Source organism: Phyllobates terribilis, unplaced genomic scaffold, assembly GCF_046119375.1.
Source record: "Phyllobates terribilis strain yellow unplaced genomic scaffold, ASM4611937v1 Scaffold_11__3_contigs__length_659146591, whole genome shotgun sequence".
NCBI lineage: Eukaryota > Metazoa > Chordata > Amphibia > Anura > Dendrobatidae > Phyllobates > Phyllobates terribilis.
This window is the reverse complement of record NW_027362771.1, coordinates 328,336,060-328,354,304: the sequence shown is the minus strand read 5'-3', so window position 1 is coordinate 328,354,304 and position 18,245 is coordinate 328,336,060. Positions and strand designations below refer to the sequence as shown.

The 18,245-nt window shown below is 45.0% G+C and overlaps 1 protein-coding gene across 2 annotated transcripts in view; it reads left to right on the top strand.

Annotated features, from left to right (window-relative positions):
• The first annotated feature begins 1,530 nt into the window (after window positions 1–1,530).
• Window positions 1,531–18,245, top strand: part of ETFA (electron transfer flavoprotein subunit alpha) — a 70,814-nt gene continuing 54,099 nt past the window's right edge. For both annotated transcript variants that reach the window (XM_073652658.1, XM_073652657.1), the window contains exons 1-5: window positions 1,531–1,682; window positions 1,777–1,923; window positions 3,971–4,052; window positions 4,229–4,311; window positions 8,869–8,968. In XM_073652658.1, coding sequence (XP_073508759.1) covers window positions 1,647–1,682; window positions 1,777–1,923; window positions 3,971–4,052; window positions 4,229–4,311; window positions 8,869–8,968 — 448 coding nt within the window. In that variant the 5' untranslated portion in view covers window positions 1,531–1,646. The remainder of the gene's footprint in view (window positions 1,683–1,776; window positions 1,924–3,970; window positions 4,053–4,228; window positions 4,312–8,868; window positions 8,969–18,245) is intronic.

Genomic DNA, 18,245 nt, shown 5'->3' with positions numbered 1-18,245 from the left:
CCTGGCCTGAAGTTTTATGTTTTTATTCATGTATTTTTTATTACTATTCTAATTACTTCTTTCTTTGTTTCCTCATTATTCCTTCCCTTTTTTTCAGCTTGGAAGTGGGACTAGATCCTTTTCCTTGTGGGAACTTCCATTATTGAACACTTGGAACAGATCACGTGCACCTTATAACTGTTTTATACATATTTATTATGTTATTTCTTTGTTGCTACACACTAATGTTCAATATAAATATACTATGCGGCTATACAAAATACCTCACTTCCCTGCTTCTCCTTTTCTCCCCCTCTTTTATGTGTCTTCCTTCCTAAGCTTAGCATTTCTTGCTACTGCGCTACTCTGTGACTTATGATGCGGTGCGCATGCGCATCGGGTGCGTGGCCCTTGGTCCGGACACGGCTGTCTTCACCCTGGCCGCGCACTTCCGGTTCACGGTTTCGTGTTTCCGGGAGTGCGCTGCGAGGTGACGGCCGCTGCCCGCACTGACAGGCCTCAGCCCCCGGCGCATGCGCCATAGAACATCAGTCACCCATGAGCTTCCGGTCACGTGACCGACATTGCGATCACGTGATCTTGAGGGGAGGCATTCAAAAAGGGCCCGTTCTCATCTGACATCATGCCTCTTGAGAAAGCCCACATCTATAGTGGCGAAACGCGCGTCGAGGTTTCTTCTTGGCCAGATGGTGACCTGATCTTGCTGTTTTCCTCTAGTCTACCTGCTTTTCCCTCCTGACGTCCCCCTGTGTAACTGATCGGTGAGCAGAACCTTGCAGTGAATATGATTTCACCCTATCTGCACACAGGTACGGATAGTATTGTGTGGTAGCTTTACCGTAGGTGCTATATAGTTTACCAGGGTTTACACTGTGTACTAGTCAGCTGGGTCCTCATCACCCACATTTAGATTGTATTTCACCATGTGCTGTTTTCTATAACTTATATTGTGACACCACCTCTGTGGATTACATTTTAATAATATTTAATAAAGATATTTGTTTTATGCCATCTAAGACTCTGTTTCTCCGGGTATATATGTATTATTGAGTATTGAGTAGGCACATAATTGATAGACACTATGCATTGCCTAGGTGTCTATCAAATCTTTTTCTTAAAATGAAGGCCGCTTTTTGTTTATCAGTTACACACATGGCAGGAGAATGGAGTATATGTATAATGTTCCCAAATAAGCCCAGACTTATAGGAGGAATCGTTTTTTTGTCTTCTGGCAACAAATATGGAGTATTTTTCTACGAAGTCAAGTATTTGTGTGCTGCAATGAGTGACTGCGCACATAAGGCAGTAGGTCTGCGCACATAAGGCAGTAGGTCTGCGCACATAAGGCAGTAGGTCTGCGCACATAAGGCAGTAGGTCTGCGCACATAAGGCAGTAGGTCTGCGCACAGAGAAAGGCGCGCGGCTTCAGATCTCACGCGTAAGGTTACAACTACTGATCACATGACCCATTAGCCCCGCCTCCTATCCATCAGCTGCGTATCAATCATTACACAACCAGTAGCGGCGTCCAATCACGTGATCGCATCCCGAGTACTGTCAGCCCGACGTGACGTCATTGCCGTGCGCCTTCGTAGTGTACGTCCTAAGCTTTAGACGTCACTGTCCCGGTCACCTCTGTGTCCGACATGTATAGAGCGCTGAATCCGTGCACACAGCGGGGGGTGAGTTACCGGCTGCGGAGACATGACCATGCCTGTGCTAAGTATAGCGTATGGTGTACAGTGCATGACTTCACTAATGGCTCCTCTTTTCCAGTCCTCCCTGCGCAGGTTGCTGAGCACTCTGGTTATTGCTGAACATGACACACAGCACGTGGCAGCTGTCACTCTCAGTGCAATCACTGCAGCCAAGAAGCTGGGAGGGGATGTGAGCTGCCTGGTGGCCGGGACGGACTGCTCCAAGGTAAGATCTGCCGGCACTGAGGTGTTCTCATCCAGGTGGGAATGTCTGTACTGACTGCAGAGCCATAGGTCATACAGTACACGTGTAATGTCCGTCTGCATGATCGGTAGTCATCATGTAGAAATAGGATTCTCCTTGGTGGATAGCGCCAAGACGGCATAAGGAGACTTATCGGCCATTTTAGTGCTAGAGTTGTGCTACTAATGTAAGTTTGTAAGCCGTCTTCAGCTCTTCCCAGCGCCGCTTTGGTCCCATGGTGCCATCTTGTGGCCGCAACTTCCCGGTCACAAGCTCTCAATGGAAGTCTGAGACCCTCACTCTTGCTCTCATAGACTTACATTGAGTTGTGACTTTTGGATCACCCAGCAAACACTGGAGCGATCACAACCTCAGAAGATGACCATAGCAGGTGCCAAACATTTAGATCAAGAAGGTGTTGTCCTAGTAGTGGACAACCCCTTTAACCGCTTCAGAAAGGAAATATGCATTATGAATAGGATGCATGTTTGATACCTGCAGATTGTGTACATGTCCTGGCAGGTATGTGGGAACTTGATGTCATTGCTGCTGCTCATTCCCTGGTGCAGAATGGAGGAGCGCTGATCTACCCCTTCATTTACACTCATCTTTTATGTATAATGTTTACAAATGAGCGAGAAAAGGGGATGGAGCAAACTGAAAAATATGCAAACTCTTTAAAAGTTCTGCATCTGTTGTTGACAAAGCCAACTTCCCTGACAGCAGAGCAGTTTCTGTCCTAAAATTACGGTAACTTTAAGTTGTGTGATAATAAATGTCCATCACCAGAGGATCAGAAACATTCAGCTTATGCTTCAGCTACTACAGGGAGCTGTGTAGACCATTTTTTATTGAGCTCATACATTGCTCTTTATTTACCAAGCTTAAATGAGTGCTTATAACCCTTGATTTTGAGCAGTTGGTAGGGGCTTCTGGATCTAAACATCCTTTTATCAACAGTACTTAAATTAAATCTGGCAGCTGCTTTCTGCTATGTGATCTCGGAGCAGCATGGTTTAGGGGCTGAGAGCCTGATTCCAGGACTGTGTCATTTAATAGGCGCTGTGTAAAATCAGCGTTTTTATCATAGGAGATTACCATTATAGGACTAGCTGCCTCGTGCGTCTTAGTCAAATACTCTGTTTAACCCTGCCCCCACCACTGTTTAGCATCTTTCTGCCTATGCACAGTGTACATAATGAGCTCTATATTACCTCACCCACGCCACTGATTGTCAAGCTGCCAATCAGTGTTGTGGGTGAGGTAATATAGAGCTCAGTATTCAGAGAACTGCTAGATCTTCAGTAGAGAAAACAGGGATTGTATCAAAATGACAGCAAGTAGCCCAGTAAGTGACGCATTGGGGGAATCATGGTCTCAGCCCCTACATCATGCTAGTTTCAGATTACCTAGCAAAAACCTGTGACCGATTCCCTTTAAGTGGTTTGTCTGGGACATGTATAAAATTTGTGATGGTATTAAACACACCATATTTTAAGTGTGTTATGTACTCACTGTTAGGATTTTGTTGTTTCTGCACTCTCTCTGCTCGTAACATGACCGCGTAAGTGTGGTTTACATACGTGCCATCGTGTGCCAACGTGTTAAACTTCTTTTTCTTTCAACTGAGACTTTTGGGAGAAACAGAAGAAAATGCGGTCGTCACATTATCATAAGCATGCAGATCATATATAAGCAGTCATATGATGAGCGCAGAGAGTGCAGAAACAGCAAAAACCTAATAGTACATTACACACTAGCGTCCCTCACAGATTTATACATGTCCCGGACAACCCTTTTAACAGGGGTTACTACATATCAAAAATTAGAAAAGTTACACTCACACTTTACGCTGTTGAATAATGCATTATTTACAAAACTAAATGCAAAAAAATTGGAAGTTTCCCTTCTGTCACATGCAGACTTGTCATATTTATATGCAATATGTGCTTGCTGCTTTATTATCTAATATTGGTCTTATATACAGTAGCTTTATTTCCTTGTAATTGTTTTCTGGTTACACTTGCAGGTAGCGGAGCAATTGGCCAAAGTGCAAGGAGTTTCCAAGTTGTTTGTTGCTCAGCATGAAGCTTACAAGGGTTTTCTGCCAGGTCTGAAGTTTTTGTGTTTATATGTCATGATGCCAGACAGTTCTTGCCTTCGGTTAAGATATTTGAGATGTCTGTATTTTCCTGTAACCTGCAATGATCTGTATTGTAAGACTTGAAACTGAATATTCATTCAAAACTGATGTGTGCAACATATTTTTCTTCTCTTTTCTTATCAGAGGAGCTGACTCCCTTGATTTTGGAAGCCCAGAAGCAGTTCAGTTTCACTCACATCTGTGCAGGAGCCTCCGCCTTTGGAAAAGTGAGTAGCCCGTTATCTTGTGTGTAATACAAAGATGCATAGCCCAGGTTAATTTGTCTTTATATGTAACGATAGTCACCTTCTGCTCTCGACTTACATTTTCTTCAATGGTGGCTGTCAGTTGTTGCACAATGTCTTATATTTTCATCATGATGATCCGGCGGGCAAAATAATGAATCATTATTTCCATAAAATAGAAAATCCATAAATAAAATTATTAAAAACTGACAGGAAGTATGCTCAAATTGCACATATATATGTATTTTAATACACATCGATCTTAAAGGCAGCATTATTTCTGAATCGTACCAATGCATCTATGACTCAGAAAAAAAAAAAAGTACGGGCAGCAGTGACTGTAAATGCAGGTTCTGACTGCAGCTTGTAAAGGAGCTATAGACATTTTAACCCCTTTCTGATATGAGGCGTACTAATACGTATCTGTGCCTTTTGGGCCAGATATGTAATAATACAACCTGGTGAATGCACCCGCACACATGCTGTGCTGGGCGATCGCCGCCGGGTGTCAGCTGATTGTCACAGCTGGCACTCGGTGCTAGGAGCGGTCCCGCACCGCTCTCAGCACATTAACCCCCGAAATGCTGCGATCGAAGTCGATCGCAGCATTCCGGGAGCAAGGGGAGGTAAGCGCCGTTACTTACCTCCTCTCCGGCGTCCTGCGCTGTGGTTGTCATGGTGACCTGATGTCGTCATGACGACAGCCGGGACACCAGACAGCAGGAAGCTACTTTGATCATGCGCAGTGCACGATCAAAGTAACTTCTGCCTGTGCAGCGCTGACAGGCTGTATAGCATAGAGATGCTGATGCATCCCTATGCTATACAGGTGATCAGAATGCAAAAAGTGAAAGTCCCATAGTGGGACAAAGTGTAAAAGTTAATAAAGTGTCAGAAGGTAAAAAAAAAAAAAAGAAAAATATAATCCCCAAAAAATAAAAATATATTGTACCCATGAATAAATAATATTCTAAACAAAACAGTAAAAGCACACATATTTGATATTGCCGCATCCAGAATGACCTGACCTTTTAAAATTGTCCCGCTAGTTAACCCCTTTAGTGAACACGGTAAAAAAAAAAAAAATTAAAAAAACGAAGCAAAAAACAATGCTTTATCATCATACCGCCAAACAAAAAATGGAATAAAACGAGATCAAAAAGACTAATGTAAATAAAAATGGTACCGCAAAAAACAAGCCGCTATACAGCTCCATCATCTGAAAAATAAGTTATAGCTCTCAGAATAAAGCGATGCCAAAAAATATTTTTTTCTATAAAATAGTTTTTATTGTGTAAAAGCGCCAAAACATAAAAAATGATATAAATGTGATACCACTGTAAACGTACTGACCCGAACAATAAAGCTGCCTTATCAATTTTACCACACGCGGAACGGCATAAAAAAACCCCCCAAAAAACAATTCCTGAATTGTTGGTTTTTGTTTATTCTGTCTCCAAAAAATCTGAATAGAAAGCGATCAAAAAATGTCACATGCCTGAAAATGGTACCAATGAAAACGTCAACTCATCCCACAAAAAACAAACCATCACATGACTCTGTCGGCCAAAATATGGAAAAATTATAGCTCTCAAAATATGGCGATGCAAAAACTAGTCCTTGCAAAAAAAAAAAAAGGGTATTTTAGTGTGTGACAGCTGTCAATCATAAAAACCCGATATGAATCTGGCATCGCAGTAATCGCACCGACCCGAAGAATAAAGTCATCTAACCACTTATACCGCACGAGAAAGAGCTTAAAAAATAAACGCTAGGGTTAGGGTGGTGCTAGGGTTAGAGGGTTAGAGTTGGTGCTAAGGGTAGGGTTGTGCTAGGGTTGTGATTTTTTTTCAAAAGTAAAGAAAAAAATAATGACGATATGACCAGGGCTGTGGAGTTGGAGTTGGTGTCCATTTTGGTGGAGTCGGTATAAAATGGACCGACTCCAACTCCTAAAATATATAATAAATTGGGTACAGTAGTTCAATGCAGTTTGTGGGGAATATTTTTTTCATAAGAATTTGAGAAAGGTATGAAATGTCCTATTCCTGATTTAAGAATCTAAACTTTTAGCTGAGATTAATCTGTGCTACTATAAATTTATCACTTAAACATGAGCCATGTATGAGAGAGTGGGTGTCATGGAAATTGAGGAGTTGGAGTCGAAGGTTTGGCTTACCGAATCCACAGCCCTGGATAAGGTGACTAGTGTTGAGCTCAGGTGCTCGCTACTTGAGTTTGCATTGGGTGCTCTGGTATGCACCATGTATCGCGGGTGCTCGAGTGACATGCTAGAGTCTCTGCCCCATATGCTTCGCGGCCAAAAAAACCTCGCTGGGATTGCCTGCCATGCACGAGCGATCCACGCATGTTTTTTTGGGTGTCTAACAACCGTGAAACCTGCAGGACGGGGACTCCAGCATCCGTGATTCATGGTGCATACCTGAGTACCCGATGCAAACTCAAGTAGCGAGCACTTACGCCCAAGACTAATGATAACTTATTCAATATGATGACCTAATGTTATCAATTTCTGTGTCGTACCTTTGGGTTCAAAATGTTCACTATACCCCTAGATAAAATCCTTGAGGGGTCTAGTTTCCAAAATAGGGTCACTTGTGGGGGGGTTTCCACTATTTAAGCGCATCAGGGGCTCTCCAAACGCAACATGACGTTCGCTCTCAATACCAGCCAATTTTGCGTTCAAAAAGTCACACAGTGCTCCTTCCCTTCTGAGCCCTGCCGTGCACCCAAACAGTGTATTTTCTCCACATATGGGGTATCAGTGTACTCAGGAAAAATTGCACAACAGTTTTTGGGTTCCACTTTCTCCTCTTACCGTTGTGAAAATAAAAAAATTGGGGCTAAAACATCATTGTTGTGGAAAAAGTTTTTTTTTTTTTTTTGATTTTCATGGCTCCATGTTATAAACTTCTGTGGAGCACCTGGGGGTTCAAGGTGCTCACCACAGATCTAGGTAAGTTCCCTGAGGGGTCTAGTTTCCAAAATGGTGTCACTAGTGGGGGGTGTTTCCATTGTTTAGGCACATGAGGGGCTCTCCAAACACAACATAGCGTCCGCTAACTATTCAAGCAAATTTTACATTCAAAAAGTCAAATGGCGTGCCTTCCCTCCCGAGCCCTGCAGTGCGCCCAAACAGTGGTTTGCCCCCACATATGGGGTATTGGCGTGCTCAGGACAAATTGCACAACAAATTTTGGAGTCCATTTTTTTTCTGTTACCCTTGCGAAAATAAAAAAAAATTGGGGTCCAAACTAACAATTTTGTGGAAAAAGTTAAATGTTAATTTTTTTCTTCCTGCACTTTTTAGAATGGTGTCACTTTTGGGTATTTTCTGTCATATAGACCCCTCAAAGTCACTTCAAATGTGATGTTTCCCTAAAAAAAATGTTTTTTTAAATTTTGTTGGAAAAATTAGAAATCGCTGGTCAACTTTTAAAGAAGTTGTGCACTACTTTATATTGTTCCCCCAATGTATTAACACCCCCCCCCCCCCCCCCCCCCGGGGCCCCTAATACTTTTTGTAAATACCTCATACCTCATGTTGCAGGTTCTGCCTGTGAGCGGTTCTATCGGTGGCCGCTCACAGGCATCACGTGATCCTGCGCTGACGTCACGACAAGTGAGGCATGACTCAGTGCTGGGGTCCTAGCGGTGGCTGCTGGGTTGTGGGCGGGGTTACCCACGCATCACACCCAGCATCCACCGCTTGCTTTCCCAATAAATGGGGAGAGGCAGAGCGCGCGGTGGATGGCGGGTGTGACGCCGGGGGTAACCCCGCCCACAGCCTGGCATCCACCTGTAACGCAGAAGACAGAGACCCCCGGCTGCTGCCAGCACTTGTCGTGACATCAACGTATGTCAGAGCCGGCTGCAGCTGGGGGTCACGTGATGCCTGTGAGCGGCCAGTGATAGCGCCACTCACAGGCATTATCTTCAACGGAAGGTATTTACAAAAAGTCTTAGGGGCCCTGGGGGGATACATTGGGGGGGGGGTAATCTAAAGTGGTGGACAACCCCTTTAACCCTTATAACTTCCTACCCAAAAAAAATTTTGGTTCCAAAATTGTTCTGATGTAAAGTAGACGTGTGCGAAATGTTATTTATTAACTATTTTGTGTGACATATATCTCTGAATTTTCATGCCCTTAAATCAAAGTTTGAAAATTGTGAAATTTTCAACATTTTTGCCAAATCTCTGTTTTTTCACAAATAAACGCAAGTCATATAGAAGAAATTTTACCACTATCATGAAGTACAATATGTCAAGAAAAAACTATCTCAGAATCACTGGGATCCATTGAAGTGTTTCAGAGTTATTACCTCATAAAGTGACAGTGGTCAGAATTGTAAAAAATTGGCCTGGTCATTAACGTGCGAGCCTCCCTCGGGGGTAAAGGGGTTAAGTAAGACTATTAGAAAAGTTGACATTTATATTCTATGGTGCACTAGTTCAAGAAAAACTTATTTCTAATGGATTATGTGAATGGAATGTCTTTTACTTTGGTTGCCTTGCAGAGTCTCCTGCCCAGAGTAGCAGCAAAGCTTGACGTAGCCCCAGTGTCTGATGTAATTGACATTAAGTCACCTGACACATTTGTAAGGACCATATATGCCGGTAAGGAATCTATATATCTTTTCTATTATTATTTATTTGTGTGTGTGTTTTCGGCCAAGTCTACACGTTTTTTGCATTACAGCGAAAGCAAAACTGTTATCATGACTGATTCTTTCAAAAGATGCCAGATTGCATCTGTGTTTAGCAGTTTTGTCAGTGTTTTCACTTAGGTCATTGTGATATGAGTTATTTTTTTTTTTTTTTGTTAGTCCATTTACATTCATGGAGAAGAGGTAAAATAGTGAGGAAAAAGTGTGATGTGAGCTAAATGACGGTCAATCAGTGTATGTGAAAATGTGATCATCTTCTTAATGGAACTGATCAGAGTTTGAAAATAGGGTTTACTACTTTTTTCCAGGAATGGTGGTGCCGCTGTTGGTCTTCATAGTCTGCTTGGTTTTGCCGATTTCACTTGAATAAATCTTAAGTGTAATATCTGTGAAGATTTGAGGTTGTAGGTTGTAATAATCACCTAGGCAAGTTAACGATGGCACTATTTTTTATTCCTTACATCCATGGTTTTACAACAACTCTGGGTAGATGGCTAAAATACATTGCCCCCAGTCCACAAGATCCCCTCCCCGAGGCCGGTAGTCCCACTGCTCCTGTACCGGACAATACTCACTGTCTCCCAACTTTTGGTTGGCGCACAGATTTCGTATCTCCCGCCAGTATAGTCTGAAGTCACAGTCCACAGATAACACGACCGAAGCCTGTGTATCCAGCAGCAACAGTCCTTAAGAAAGTTCCTCAAATCCAGACAACAGATACCTCAACCATAGCAGGGAGAACCAGCCCAGCCAGCCTCCAAAACTCCATAGGCCATCCATCCATGGGCACCAGGACCTCAGCCAAGATCCTCGCCCCTTGACATCTCTCCACCAACTCCCTCACTAAACTTGTGATGCATTCCTCCCTCCCTGGGATTAGCCCTCTGAATAGGCAGAAGTTTTCATGTTCTCACCCCCCCCCCCAAAGCTAACTATGCATTGGTGGAGGTATTTTTTTTCTCAGGCCCAAAAGTTCAGATTACTGCACTAAAACTCAGGCTAGTCACTATTTACATGTGCTAGTCTGTTCCCTAAATCTGATTAGAATAGTGCATACTGTGATTTTTTTTTTTCTCTTCTCATACAGACCATTGGTCCATGTGGAAAATTGTCCATGTACTCTTTCTATAATGGGTATGTGTGGTCTCTGTGCTTCCATGGTGCAGACGGACAATGCATGTTGGTATAACATGTTTGTCTTCGTGAGTCCTTAGCATGTGAGCTAGAGTGCTGCTGTATCGGACAAAAATGAACCCTTTTAGTCTTGGGTCACCCATTTTAAGGTAGTGATTCTACATACAGTTTTATTTATGCATTATTTTTGAGACAAAGTAACACATGCAGGAGTTGTGTGCTGCTAGATCACAGCACTGCAGCACACTATGTAGGGTAGCAATGGTAGGAAATGTTTAAATGCTGTTTAGAAAGTTACTTAATTTTATATTTAGCAAGCGCATTATATTGCATAAATTGTACAACAGGTACCACTTATGTTATGTGCACAAGGAAGTCTCTGCCTAAAAAAGCGCTGCATACATGCCACAGACAAATGTACATAATGCACTGAAATGGAAAAACGAGATTGCTGTGAGCAGATTTTGTCTTTTGTTACTACATTTAACTGCTTTGGGGTTTTGAAAGTGTCAAGCGGTTAAAAGTAGTAACATTTTTATTTTTTGGGTTGCTTCGTTTGGAAGCAGTTTACTCTTTTTATAGCTGAGAGTATAGGAAAAGCAGGGCTGTGGAGTCAAAAAGCCAAACTTCCGACTCCTTAATTTCCCTGACTCCGACACCACAGCACTGCCTCACTACTGAGCATGTACAGGTGCATCTCACAAAATTAGAATATCATGAAAAAGTTAATTTATTTCAGTTCTTGAATACAAAAAGTGAAACTCGTATATTATATAGAGTCATTACAAACAGATTGATCTATTTCAAGTGTTTATTTCTGTTAATGTTGATGATTATGGCTTACAGTCAATGAAAACCCAAAAGTCATTATCTCAGTAAATTAGAATACTTTTATAAAAACAGCTTGAAAAATGTTTTTAAAATCTGAAATGTTGGCCTACTAAAATATATGTTCAGTAAATGCACTCAATACTTGGTCGGGGCTCCATTTGCATCAATTAATGCATCAATGCGGCGTGGCATGGAGGCGATCAGCCTGTGGCACTGCTGAGGTGTTATGGAAGCCCAGGTTGCTTTGATAGCAGCCTTCAGCTCGTCTGCATTGTTGGGTCTGGTGTTTCTCATCTTCCTCTTGACAATACCCCATAGATTCTCTATGGTGTTAAGGTCAGGCGAGTTTAATGGCTAATCAAGCACAGTGATACTATTGTTTTTAAACCAGGTATTGGTACTTTTGGCAGTGTGGACAGGTGCCAAGTAGTGATGAGCGAGCACTAAAATGCTTGAGTACTCGTTGCTCGGGTCGAACAAATTGGAATACTTGGGTGCTCGACCCGAGCAACGAGCCCAATCTAAGTCTATGGGAAACTCGAGCATTTTTCAGGCGGCTCCCCCCCCCCGGCGGTCTGCATAGGGCCTAAAAATTGCCCAAATCGATGGGAACAGTGCTCAAATGACATGGGAACAGCATGGGGAAGACCCCTGGAAGCATTTCTGACTCCCAGGTCACTGCTGTCAACAACGTTGTCAGAGGTATTACACCACTTTTACAGACTCACAATAAAACATACAAAAATGAATCCAAAATGGATTTTCCTTGGAAATATGTTAAGAAACATCCTTTCCAGGGTAATGACTTGTATATAAGGCAAAATAAATAAGCAAAGCCAAAAATACTCCTCCACACCTTGGGCTATGTTCACACGTAGAGTTTTTGATGCGTTTTTGCATTGCTTTCAACCATGACAAATGCATTCACTGGGAAATGTCATTTTAACATTTTACAATGTTATCTGGCCATGTGGTGTGTGACACATCATCAGACACATGCATACAGTGCTAAAAAGACATGGGAACAGCATGGGGAAGACCCCTGGAAGCATCTGACTCCCAAGTCACTGCCTAAAAGTGTGCCCATGATAAGTGATCCTTGGCGCATGCAAAGATGCCTCCCGCCATGCACCTGTCGTTGCAGACTTGCAACAATCACCGTCCACATACTTGTCCGTACCCTATTCCTTGGAATGCAAGCGCAAGTATGCAGCCAGCCACCCACCCACCCACAGGCTGCAATACTAGACTGCCAAATTTTTGACAGCTGCTTGTACTTGAAATGTGGCCTTTTAGGCTCGTGGAGGCCGAAGGTGTCCACAATCTTATGGCGGCGGCAACCGGGTATCCATACTCGGTCCCCAGCCTCCACTATTTTGTCCCGGTGTCGTCTCTGCCTTCCACAAACACGGGTCCCACGACATTACCCGTGCCCTCCGTGATGAACTTACTGGGAAGGACTGCCTACCCACAAACACGTGGTCAAGTGAATGTGGCCAGGGACGGTACGCAGCCAGTACACAGATTTTTTGGTTGAGAGTTGTATTTCACCCCAGCCATTTTCTTTAGTTCGGTGAAAGGACTGGCATAGAGGGAAACCGTATCTACTCCGGGTGTCATTTCTCCCAGGAAGTCCTCTAATGCAGCTTATTGGAGAAGCAATGGCAGCCCGTCCAACATCAGCTTGCACTTGTCGGTGGTGCTTTGACACAATAACATCTTTCTTTGCGCATTTAAATTCATGAATAGAGTTGGACAATGGCCTGATCTGAAATGCGGTTTGAGAAATAACATGCATAAGCACGTCCAATCCACATTAAAAAAGCAGCCATAGAGTGTCCGGGAACCTACCCCACACTTTTCTTAGCCAGAGCTGCTTCTCGGCAGGATTGGACGGGCCCACCAGAGAACCGGAGACTCCTCCTGTGGGCACTGACTTCTCCTTCAGGAGAGTTCATAGTGCCGAGGTGAGACCATGATGATGATAGAGGCCACCACCTGCTTAGTTTTTTGTTACTTGGAATGCAAGCGCAAGTATTCAGCCAGCCACCCACCCACCGACAGGTCGCAATACTAAACTGCCAGATTTCTGGGCAGCTGTTTGCACTTGAAATGTGGCATTTTTAGGCTTGCGGAGATGGAAGCTTTTTCGCAACCTCATGCCGGCGGCGGCCGGGTGTCTATACTCGGTCCCCAGCCTCCACTATTTCTCCCAGTGTCGTCTCCGCCTTCCACAAGCACTGGTCACACATTACCCGTGCCCTCCCCAGTGAACTTACTGGGAAGGACCGCCTACCCACAAACACGTGGTCAAGTGAATGTGGCCAGGGACGGTACGGAGCTATTCCACAGCTTTTTTTGCTGAGTTGTATTTTACCACAGCCATATTCTTTAGCTTGGTGAAAGGACTTGGGAAACCATATCTACTCCAGCTGTCATTTCTCCCAGGAAGTCCTCTAAAGCGGCTTTCACTTGAAATGTGGCCTTTTAGGCTCGTGGAGGTAAAACCTTTTCACAACCTCATGCCTCGTGTCCATACTTGGTCTCCAGCCGCCACTATTTCTCCCGGTATTGTCTCCGCCTTCTACAAGCACAGGACCCTGAACATTACTGCTGGTACTTTTCTGTGGGAATCTGCTTGCCTCCTACCAGCCTGGAATATTTCCAGTAAACTATGGTACGACGCCATGGTATTAGCCCTGCTCCCAGTACCAGTAGCGAAGCCATCCCCAATTTCCTTCTCATGAATTTTATTTGGTAGACTGAGTGGCTGACCAAATACATTAGTTTCTCACAAAGGAGCTGAAGATAGAGTGGCAGTAGGTGCAAGTTTCTCCTGCCTGTTAGATATTAGAGGGTGAACGACAGCACATTGGATCAGTGGTTAGCACTGAAGTCTTGCAGCGCTGGGATCCTGGGTTCAAATCCCAGCAAGGACAACATCTGCAAGGACTTTGTATGTTCTCCCCGTGTTTGCGTGGGTTTCCACCTCAGTAAAAAAGCAGCCATAGAGTGTCCGGGAACCTTCCCACACCCTTTTCTTAGCCAGGACTGTTTCTCGGTAGGGTTGGACGGTCCCACCAGAGAATCCTCTGGTGTGCGCTGGCTTCTACATCAGGAGAGTTCATGATAGTGCTAACTTTGCAGCTGCTATGGGGCTCTTGAGTGGGGGGGAAAGGTGAGCCCTCAGAATCAAATCCTCTGGTGGGCCCAATGTTTTTCAATCTGAAACAGCTTCTCAGTGGGAGTTGTATTTCACCACAGCCATATTCTTTAGCTCGGTGAAAGGACTGGCATAGAGGGAAACCGTATCTACTCCCGCTGTCATTTTTCAGTCACCAGGTTCCTCCCATTGTCACACACGACCATGCCTGGCTGTATGTTAAGAGGTGAGAGCCACAGATCAGGCTGCTGTTTTACAGCTTTCAACAACTCTGCAGCGCTGGGCGGTTTGTCACCTAAGCATTAAGCATATTAGCTTCAGCACAGCCTGTTGCCGCTTGGCCAAGGCCGTGCTGCAGTGCTTTTAGTTTGTGACTGATGTGATCATTTCGGAGATGGAGGAGGAGGTGCAGGAGCTGAACAATGTGATTACATTGAGGTTACATTGGCGACTCTGTTTTTTATACTAAAGAAAGATCCTACTGTTTTTTTTTACGTTATTTTTTAAGACCAATGCATTCACTGGGAAATGTCATTTTAACATTTTACAACCTTATCTGGCAATGTGATGTGTGACACATAATCAGACACATCCTGTTTCATTTATGATGGAGGGACTCTGAAAGTCACAAAGCCTATTTTTATAGGGCCATCAGGCGGCCCTTACTATTCTTAAAAGGTCAGCAATCGGCCCTTGCTATTGTTAGAGAGCCATCAGCCGGCTATGCTTTGTTGTTCCCATTATTAACAAGTGGGTCTCCTATACTGTTATTGTGTATGCAGTGACTGCACGGGCTGCCAAAAATTCGGACGCAACCCAATACCCCTTTGAAGAGACGTAGAGGAGGGTCTCAGTAAAAAAAATGTTCCCATTATAAAGGAGCGGGTCTCCTATAGTGGTAATGCCCATGCTGTGACTGTAAGGGCTGCCAAAATTTGGGAAAAACCCCACTAAGAATTTAAAGACACACAGAGCAGGGCCACAGTAACGACAAATTCCCATTAGAAAGAAGAGGGTCTCCCATAGTGTTGGCCTATTCAGTGAATGCAAGGGCTGCCAAAAATTGGGAGGCACTCCAATGCCCCATGGAAGAGACGTACAGGGCCTCATGAAGAAAATGTTCCCATTATTAGGAAGTGGGTCTCCCATAGTGTTGACCTATGCTGTGAATGCAAGGGCTGCCAAAAATTGGGAGGCACTCCAATACCCCTTTGAAGAGACTTAGAGGGCCTGATAAAAAATGTTCCCATTAGAAAGGAGCTGGTCTCCTATACTTGTAATGGCCGTGCACTAAGTGTATGGACTGACAAACATTTACCCCTGGGGGGTATACATGAACATACTGTATAAAAATTATTTTTTACGGGCATCATAAACACCCTTTAAAAAAGTTGTGGGTCTTGCATCACGGACCACGGTCACCCTGGTGATATGGTGGTGGAGGATGAGGAGAAGGAGGACAAGAGCAAATAGCCAAAATCAGGGAGCGTATACCCATGTGTGGGTGTGAAAAGGTGCATGGGAATACACCTCCCAAAAAAAGACACTGGATTTGAGTTTGTTACGCTGCTATCATTCGGTGGTGTTGAGAAGTCTGGCCCAATCCAGCCCTTGTTCATTTTTATAAAAGTCAGCCTGTCAGCATTTTCAGTTGACAGGCGGATGCGCTTATCAGTTATAATTCCACCAATGGCACTAAAAACCCGCTCTGATAAAACGCTAGCGGCAGGGCAGCCTAGGACCTCAAAGGCGTAGAGAGCCAGTTCATTCTATGTATCCACCTTGGATACCCAATAATTATAAGGCACAGAGGAATCACGGAGGACGTTGGTACAGTCGGCAAGGTACTCTCTCAGCATCTTCCCAAACTTTGCACTCCTTGTGAGAGTACCCCGCGCCTCGGGGCTTGTGCGATAGGAGGATCTGAGAAAATTCTCCCACAACTTTGACAGTGTTCCCCTGCCTCTGCTGGATTGGAGTTGTGTGTCTCTCTCCCCTGTAGTCCTTGGTTGTCCAACGAACTATGACCTCTGCCGCCAGCATTTTCAGATGGGAATTTTTTTAATAGTTCTGCAACAAGGGCCTTCTGGTACTGCCCCATTTTTGTAGACCTGTCCACCTCAGGAATAAGAGCTATAAAGTTCTCCTTGTAGCATGGGTCTAGAAGTGTCACCAACCAGTAATGACTGTCACCCAAAATTTTGAGAACTCGAGGGTCATGGGAAAGGCAGCGTAACTAAACTCAGCCATGCGTGCCAGACTGCTAACAGGTAAGACTGCTCTCCTCCTCTCAGGCCATCCACACTGAACAGACGGTATGACAGTTGTGCAGGTAGTACCGTCTATAGCGCATTAAACTAGCTCCTGTTCTTCCTCTTTGTCCTCCTCGTCCTCCTCTTTCTCATTGTCACCCAATATCCATTGGCATGAGATGAGGCTGGGCTGTGTGTAATCACCCTGTATGGTTCCTTGCTCCATCTCATCGTGCTCCGCCTGCAATGCATCCTCTTTGATCGTGAGCAGAGAGCGTTTCAGAAGATAGAGAAGTGGTGGAGTCCTCAAAGTTTTGGAGGATGGTACTTATGTCTGACATCCATGTCTCAGGTCTTATGTGTGGAGTCTGAACTGAATACCGACAGCCTTGTTGATGCTGGTACTCAACAACCGCCCTCTTCTGCTCACAAATCCTTCCCAATATCTGCAGTGTAGAGTTCCAACGCGTGGGGACATCACACACCAGTCTGTGAGCCGGAAGCTGCAAATGCTGCTGAAGCACAGCAAGGGCGGCGGAAGATGTAGCTGACTATCTAAAATGGGCACACAGATGACATACTTTGACAAGCAGATGGGGCACCTCCGGGTAGGATTTGAGAAATCTCTGAACCACGAGGTTAAGCACATGGGCCAGGCATGGTACGTGTGTGAGCTCGCCTCGCCTCAGAGCCGCCACCAGGTTCTGGCCATTGTCACACACGACCATGCCTGGCTGTAGGTTCAGCGGTGTGAGTGTGAGCCACAGACCTGCCTGCTCTTTCTGTCCACAACTCTTCAGCATTATGCGGTTTGTCACCTAAGCATATTAGCTTCAGCACAGCCTGTTGCCGCTTTGCCGAGGCAGTGCTGCAGTGCTTCCAGCTTGTGACTAATGTGGTCATTTCGGAGATGGAGGCTGAAGAGGAGGAGGAGGCTGAGGAGGATGAAGTGCAGGAGCTGTAGACTGTGGGGGAAACCCTGATTGACCTAGGGCCTGCGATCCTTGGCTTCGGGAGGACGTGTTCCTTCCCAAGGTCCGACTGGGTCCCGGCTTCCACTATGTTAACCCAGTGTGCCGTCAGCGAGATGTACCGTCCCTGCCCACAAGCACTTGTCCACGTGTCCGTGGTTAGGTGGACTTTCCCCGTAACTGCGTTGTTTAGGGCACTGCTAATGTTTTGGTAAACGTTCTTGTGTAATGCGGGTACGGCACACCGGGAGAAATGGTGGCGTCTGGGACCGAGTACCAAGGAACGGCCGCCGCCATCAGGTTGCGGAATGCTTCCGTCTCCACGAGCCTAAAAGGCAACATTTCTAGCGCAAGCATTTGCAAAATGTGGGAATTTAGTAGTGTGGCCTGTGGGGCGTTGGCTACGTATTTGCACTTGTGTTCCAAGGACTGGGGTATGGACAACTGAACGCTGCGCTGGGACAAGGACATGCTTCCTGATGCTGCTACTTGAGAGTGTGCAATGACAGGTGCAGGGCAGGAGGCATCTTCGCATGAACCATGGACAAGGGATTGGCTTGCATGTATAACAGCGGAAGAAGCAGTGGTGCCACCCGCAGACACTGTTCCTGGACCCTGGGGTTCGGCCCACAAAGTCGGGTGCTTTGCTGCCATGTGCCTGATCATGCTGGTGGTGGCCAGGCTGGTCGTTTTGCCACCCCTGCTGATGCTGGCCTGGCAGGTGGTGCGAATTGCCTTTTTGTGGTTATCGGCAGAGACTTTAAAAAACAACAAGACTCGGGAAGACCAAACAGTTGTACTGGCAACTTCCTTCGTGTTGGTGTTTATGGGGAACGGTTGCCTGCCTTCTTTCTGCGGCCACCACACTGCTTCTTC